Genomic DNA, 7,441 nt, shown 5'->3' with positions numbered 1-7,441 from the left:
ACTGGCCTTGCTGGCTGCGGTCTGGCATTGGCGGCTCATGTTCATCTTGGAGTCAGTAATGACTCCAAGATCCCTTTCTGCCTCTGTGCTTTCAAGAGAGGAAAGTCTGGGCCCCACTTCTCTCCTGCTGCTTGGAGTCCAGGCCTGCTCCCTGCTGCAGCAGTGGAGGGAAGGGAGGAGTGGGCCCGGGACCAATGCAGGGAAGGACTGGGCCTGAGGGTAGGGAGAAGCCAGGCTGCTGCAGTGGGGGGTGGGGTAGGGAGGGAGCAGTGGGCCCAGGCCGGCCAGGTGGCAGTGGGGGGACAGGAGGAGCAGGCTTGGGGCCGACATGGAGGAGCGGAGGAGAAGTGGGCCCAGGCCTGATGCAGGGAGGAGGCTCACTCCTCCCTTCTTCCCCACAGCTGCCATGTTGGGCTGGGCTGGGCTGTCCCGGCCTGCCACTGTTTTCTGCCCCCCATGCCACTGCTGCGGCAGGCTGGCTTTTCCCCCGGCTTGGGTTCACTCCCCACCCTCCTCCCCATGTTTGGCCCAGGTCCAGTCCTCCCCAGGTCCCACTGTCACTGCTGATACCATGGTGCGCCTGTCCGGGGTGGGGGGAGGAGGCCTGCTCCTTTCCTCTCCCAGGTGCTGCCGCAGCCATGTCCCCTGCTCCTTCCCCCCCCCGGGTGCTGCAGCAGCCATGTCAGGCCAGGCCCAATTCCCTCTCCCCCACCCACCATGGCAGGTCAGCTTTTCCCCTGCTTGGGCCCGTTCTGCCCCCCACCCCACACTGGGCCCAGGCCTACTCCCCCTCCCCCCCTACATTACCTGCGGGAGGGGTGGTGGTGTGGAGGGAAACCTTGCCCCACCTTCTGTCCACTCTGTTCCTGCCGCCTCCAGGGAGCTCCGTCCCGTGTCCCCACCATCATGGTGGTGGGCTGTCTTCTGTCAGAATGCTTCTTCACATTCTGATTGGCTGTTTGTCAGCCAATCAGAGTGCGGATAACGTGTTATGGACAGACAGAGAGATTTAGGCTTTTATGATATTAGAATAGGCTGCCACCAAGTCCCCTCTAAGTCTTCTTTTTTCCAGGCTGAACAGTCCTATGCATTTCAGCCTCTCCTTGTATGACCTATCTCCAGACATCTAATCATGCGCACGGACCTTTGGACTAGGGCCTCCTTTGGACTTTCTCAAGCTTTGCCACATCCTTCCTGAAGTGTGGCACCCAGAACTGGACACAGTACTCTAGCTGTGGTCTCACCATGGCCATGTAGAGCAGGAGGATGACATCCTTAGTCTTGCTTGAGATGCATTAGTAGATGCATGCCAAATTTTTGCTTGCTTTGCTGGCTACGGCATCGCATTGGTGGCTCATGTCCATTCTGTGGTCTATCATGATCCCCAGGTCTCTTTCAGTTGTGGTGCTGTAGCACCACTGAGCCTGTAAGTGGGTTGCGGATTATTTCTACCCAGATAGAGCAATTTACATTTCTCCATGTTAAACATGATCAGGTTTTGACCCACCCATCTTGCAAGCTGGTCCAGACCAAGTCCACATGTTGAAGGCCTTTTTGGTTAACTCTACCTACATGTTTTATCAGCGAAGTACTCCTAGTGCTGACTCCAGTTATACAGACAAACTCCATGCTTTGCTGGTACAATTTATTCCAACCTCTGGTCCGACCCAGCTGAACAAAAAAAAGTACTAACAAAAGCACAGGTTTAGCAGTTTAACATCTATGCAGGCAGCTTCCTCTAGCACAAACAAGTCAGTCAGATATGACACCTTATCCCAATGTTGGGCGATATAGCTATGCTGGCAAAAGCTAGTAGCACAGATATGGCCACCTGCAGTTTTAGCTGCACAGGAACTGCTATAGAACTGCTATAGAAAAAGAGGCCAAGAGTGAATCAGACAGGGTTAAATACTGAGTATATTTAAATAAATCAACATCATGATCCTTAAGTAAAATTACATAAACTCTGACCACATGAAAGTAATAAAGCCTAAGATTTCTTCTTTATACAACATGTTCATTAGCTACTACTAACTGAACTTGGGTAACAAGCTGTACATTTCTGTGCCCTGAGAGGCCTAAAAAAATGTAAGCTCTGTAAGGGAAGCAAGTGCCATCTGAAGTCAGTTGTGTCAGCGGCTTTATGCCATCCTGCCAACCTAAAGGTCTTAATGAACCTTAAAAGATGGAATGTTCATGTGATCAGGTACATTTTTACTTCCCATGCACTTCAGTTAAATACCTGAAAGATTTTTCTGATTGTAGAATGCTTGGTGGCAGGATGGGGAGAAGGAAAGACACTACTTGTACAATATACTTGTTCTCCAAGTTATTCTCTGGGCTTCAACACTTTAAAGTGATTGTCAATTGTCCAAGTCTCCAGTTGTTAACACAAAGGATACTGGCAATATAAACTAACCAAATAAGAGCACCTCCAAAACAAACAGTACCTTGTTGAGCTTTCCAAGTGAAGAGATGAGATCTGCCCATTCACTGGAAGATTCAAAGTTCCTCAAAGCTTTTTCAATTGCTGACGAATAATTTCTGTATCTGTAGTCACTGAACAACTCCTGCTCTTCTGGATCCATCTTGAATTCTCATAGCAAAGCCAAAACTGCCTGGTAAGCTAAAACAAACAGAGAGTTACTAAAGCATAACCTATATTTAAAATGTTGGTATAGTGAAAGAATTGCAAGGCTGTAATAAGTGTGCAGAAATATGCAAAAGGCCCCAGTAAGCAAGTATATTTTGCAGGCATGACACCAATATTTTACTGTCATTTTGGTGCTTTTTCAGTCACACTTTCTTATTTTAAAAAGTTTTGTCCCTCACATACCTGTATAGGTTTTTCATGTAGTTTTAAAAAAAAAAGTAAATAAAGAAGATGCCTAAATAGGAAACCATACACAAAGTAATTAAACTGGTAGGGAATGAGAGAAGAAGAGAAAAATAACTCTCCTAATATTTGATATATACTAATTTGTGTGGTTACACTGCTATGCTTACTATGAAAATAGGCCTTCATGCTACCCCATTCCAACAGCTGTGATAGAGAGACCCTTCCGAGTTCTGTTATTCCAGGTATCAGCTTGGCAATTATTTACTTCCTGAAAAAAGCTCAGTCCTGAGCTGAGAATGTTTTAAAATGTTGCTGGTTGGATTCAGTTTTCCTTTTCTGCTTTATTTTTATGCCAGAAGGACACTGATGCATTATATTTCTTGTTTACAGCAAAAAACCCCTACAGTTGTAATCTTCATATAAGTGAGTCTTTTGTCTCCCATATCCCAGATGACTATTCTTGCTACTGGCTACTGTCTTTCTATGATAAATCATCAGTTAAGTAAACCTTAATAGCTCTCTCAGCTCACTAGCCAGCCATCATTTTCATAATGGAGATGATTTGTCCAGATAATTTGTAACACTGTAGTGTAACAGTAGTATATCCTGTCCATTTTCTTTCTTTTTTTTTAAGGGAGTTCAGAGAGGTTGACTTGAACTTGAATATTTTCAATATCTTCCACATTGAGGTAGCATTGGAATGATGGTGTAGCTGTGACAGTCCAGGAAATATGAGTCAAGGATTTTTGTGGGTGATATCTTTTACTGGACCAACTGCATGGTTCGGATAGACTTAGACAAGCTTTTGAATGCAGGGCATTCTTCATTAGCTCTGAGAAATAAGCCAGAGCAGACTAGATCACCTTCAGCAACCCTCGTCTCTCAAATATTTTCACAGCTCGTGATTTCTCCCTCTCTCATAAGAGCAATTTGCTGCTTTTTAGAACATGATTAGTCAGAAAAAAATGACACAAATGACAGTTTTAAAGCCACTCCTTTTATACATTCAGAATCATAGCAACTTTTTTGACAGCATTAACTGCAGCAGTCTGGCAACAAAATTAATAAACTAATTCTATTCTAGGTCATGTAGTAACACAGATGTCAAGGTAATATGTTTGCTCAGAGGTATTTGTGATGCATAAACAGAACGAATGGAATAATTAAGTTTTAGCCACAGTTTTTATCATTTCTGATAATGTGCAAATTAGAATGAACACTTTGGCTTTTTCAAGATGTTACCATTAGTCTAATTCAGTGATTCTCAACCAGGGTGCTAAAGCACCCTGGGGTACCTTGAATTCCTTGCAAGGATGCTACAGGGTATCACACAATATCAACCCTGGTAGGTATGCAAACATAATTCGAGATAAACCTAGAGATTTCAAATAGGAATCCATAGTGTTATAACCATTCTGAACTGTTGTGAGCTTTCTGAGTTCTTTGCAACAGAAAGACTTATTTCTTCTGTAATCAAAAACAGAGTGGAAAAAAAGGCTGAGGGATACCTTGAGTCTAAAAAGGTTAAGAAGCATTGGTCTAACAGTATCATCTATAAGCTGACATTTCCCAATAAAACTATACCATCCCTTGACACACAACAACACTATTTTTAACCTCTACAAATAGTCTAAACTACTTTTGGCATGAAATCAGATGTCATATGACCAAATTATAAAAGGTTCCTAATAGCGACCAATTTTCATGGAATTACAAAATAGATATAAAGATGCATCTGTTTCTCAAAGTAGACACTTTGTGATTTATAATACACCCTCATACCTAATTTTTGGTAGCACTTCATGAAGTATTCTCATTACAGCATGGCAGGAAACAGGTTTCCTATCCTGAAGAAGGTTTGAAGGTTCAAAATATTTTGAAAGGTAAAAAAATAAAAAATCACCCCTTCACCCCCCACACTGAAAAATGTAGATTGGACCACTCAAAATGTTTTATTTCAATCATCTGAGTTTTAAAATCTACATCCTAGACCCTGATTAAGACAATTAGAAAAATTTTGAATAAAACATTAAAGAGGAGTGAATGCAATTGGAACTGCCACTTTCATGCAAACATATAGTAAACTGGCATTTTCTCTCAGTCATATCTCTCTGAAACACCTATACACAGCATTGCTCCCGATACACAGTTGTACATGATGCACAGTTGTCAGTTTCAGATTAAGAGCTAAGTGTTACAGCGGGGGCTGTAGCCCTTTATATACAACAGGTGTCAATGAGTTTTGTTGCTAGAAATCAGCAAGTTTTGAACATGCCTGGCATATTAGCAAGTCCAGTTTAATTACCTTTTAACACTGAAGAGGAAATAGTACTAACTATAAGGCTTGTCTTCTTATGCATGTTAAAAGACAGCAAGAAAAACGCGATTTCTCTAAGCCAGAAGCAGATTCTGTTCTTAAATCATCACTTTAATTCTCAAACCAACATATTAAAATCTACTCCAAAAATCCTGCCTTAAAAACATTAAAGATCCAACATTATTTTGATTACAATTCAACCCCTAAGCACAGGGGATTGTTGCTTTTATTATTAAAGTGCCCATGTGGATTCAGTCCTTAACTTGTTTGTATCAAACCCCTGTGAAATTGTTTTGAGACTCTTATTACAAAAAAGAGAGCAGGTAATCTAGGTTTTGGATCCTGTACTACAAGCAAGATGGATATACCTTAGAAAACAGAATGGTAAGGGGTTTATTTTAATTTAAAGTTTCTTATGAACAGGAATCCTGGTTTTCTCTGAGTAAAAAAAAAAAATCACCAATTTTTTAATTAAAAAAAAGGAACCCCAAATCCACATTTTTTCATGATTAAAATGAAACACCACTAATATAAACAGACAGACAACTACATTTTTCTGTGATTAAAACATCACTATATCTATATCTCTATAAATATCTATCTATATATATGTAATATCTATCTAAATATATAGTGGTTTCATTCTATATAGATACAATGAAACAACAGTATATCTATGTATCTAGATCTATATAGATAAAATGAAACCTCACTATATCTATAGATCTATCTATATATCTATCTATAGATATAGTAATGTTTCATTTTATCCATATAGATCTAGATACATGGATATAGTGATGTTTCATTTTAATCACAGAAAAATGTGGATTTTGGGGTTACTTGTTTAAATCTGACAATTGGGGAATTTTTTTTAAATCGGAGAAAGCCAGGATCCCTGCTTATGAACTCACTCTCTCCCTACTGCAGTCTCACATTCAAAGGGGAAATGCACTGGAAAGAGAAGTTTAAAAAGAAGTCCCAAAGGGGGTCAGTCTTTATAAGAGAAGCAATTTGCAACACATCCCCTGCCCTGCTTGCTGTCCAAAACCTGCAGTATCCATAGCTGGGTAAAAATGAAGGCAGTCTTCCCTGGAAAAGGGAGCCAAGCAGAGAGGCTGAAGGAATTCCTTCAGGCCTCTTTCAGCTGATCTGAAGCAGCCATCACCCTGCAGCAGGTCCCCGGAGCCATGGGCGCCAGAAGAGGAGGGGCTGCTGCACAGAGACCAGGTGCCTCACAGGACACCTGGCAGGGATGGCTCCAGCGGGGCCACCGCAGCCCCGTCTCTCTGCGGATCTCAAGCTGTGTAGCCAAGGCGGCCTGGCCACAGCCCTCTCCCCTTCCCCTTACACACAGACACACGAGCAGACAAAGCCACACGCACCGGGGCGTGTCGGGCTAGCACGGACACACAGGTGCGTGCACACGTCAGCGCACGATGCGGCTGCAGAGGGACGCCCCGCGGGGCAAGCACAGGTGCCCGGGCGTGTGTGTATGTGTATGTGCACGCGTGTGTACATGCGTGTACGTGTGTGTTCATGTATGTGCACGTGTGTGTACGCGCGCGTGCGAGCGAGGTGCCCGCCCCCTCGCGTGCCGCAGGAGATGCACCCGCAGGGCAGGGCAGGGCAGGGCGGGGCTCCCCCCATGGGCCGGGGACACCTACCTGCGGGGCTCCCCACGGCGGTCGAGGCTGCGGCGGCCGCTTCCCGGCGACGTGTCCCAGCCCGGGCGGGGGCGAGGCGGGGCCGAGGTTGCCACGGTAACAGAACGGGGCGGGACCTCCCCTGGCCCCGCCGCAGTCCAGCTCGGGGCATACCACCTGGGAACGTGGGAGGGGGGACACTGCTCCCCACAGAACAAGGCTGCCAGGTGCTTCCGCTCCATGGGACTCCCCTTCCTCCCTCCTTCTTGCCATTTCCACGGGAAGCGTCCGGCCTCCTGAGCGCGCCGACAAGGGAGAGTCGCTCTGCCCCACCTCTGCTCCCCCCGCAGGCAGGGTCGGGTGGTACATTCCGGATTCCAAGCCTGTGTCTTTGGCGCCACCCGGCGGCGCAGGGGGGAAGTGCAGGCAGCTCGGGGCTGGGCTCGGGTTGCCGCCAGCGGGCGGGGCGGCTCCTGCTGCAGGGGAGGTGGTGGGTCGTGTCTCACCTCTTTATTCAGCGCAAGGGACTTGATAGGCGATGTGCCTTAAGGGGTTTATGAGTAAATCTCCCTTTTTAGTGAACTTCTGAATCTACCGCGTGGCTCAGTCCTTGCTGACAACCTTTTCTCGTGGAAAGGC

The 7,441-nt window shown here is 45.2% G+C and overlaps 1 protein-coding gene across 1 annotated transcript in view; it reads right to left on the bottom strand.

The window, feature by feature from the left end:
• The window catches only part of DOPEY2 (dopey family member 2), an 89,523-nt gene extending 82,662 nt beyond the window's left edge, over positions 1-6,861 (bottom strand). The window contains exons 1-3 of the mRNA XM_025206537.1: positions 6,824-6,861; positions 4,622-4,686; positions 2,451-2,626 (exon numbers count right to left, since the gene is read on the bottom strand). Coding sequence (XP_025062322.1) covers positions 2,451-2,588 — 138 coding nt within the window. The 5' untranslated portion in view covers positions 2,589-2,626; positions 4,622-4,686; positions 6,824-6,861. The remainder of the gene's footprint in view (positions 1-2,450; positions 2,627-4,621; positions 4,687-6,823) is intronic.
• Positions 6,862-7,441: the final 580 nt, after the last annotated feature.

The sequence above is a fragment of the Alligator sinensis genome, unplaced genomic scaffold (assembly GCF_000455745.1).
Source record: "Alligator sinensis unplaced genomic scaffold, ASM45574v1 scaffold966_1, whole genome shotgun sequence".
NCBI classification, from domain to species: Eukaryota; Metazoa; Chordata; order Crocodylia; family Alligatoridae; genus Alligator; species Alligator sinensis.
Note: the sequence above shows the minus strand (reverse complement) of the source record. Positions and strands in the feature narration are given on the sequence as shown.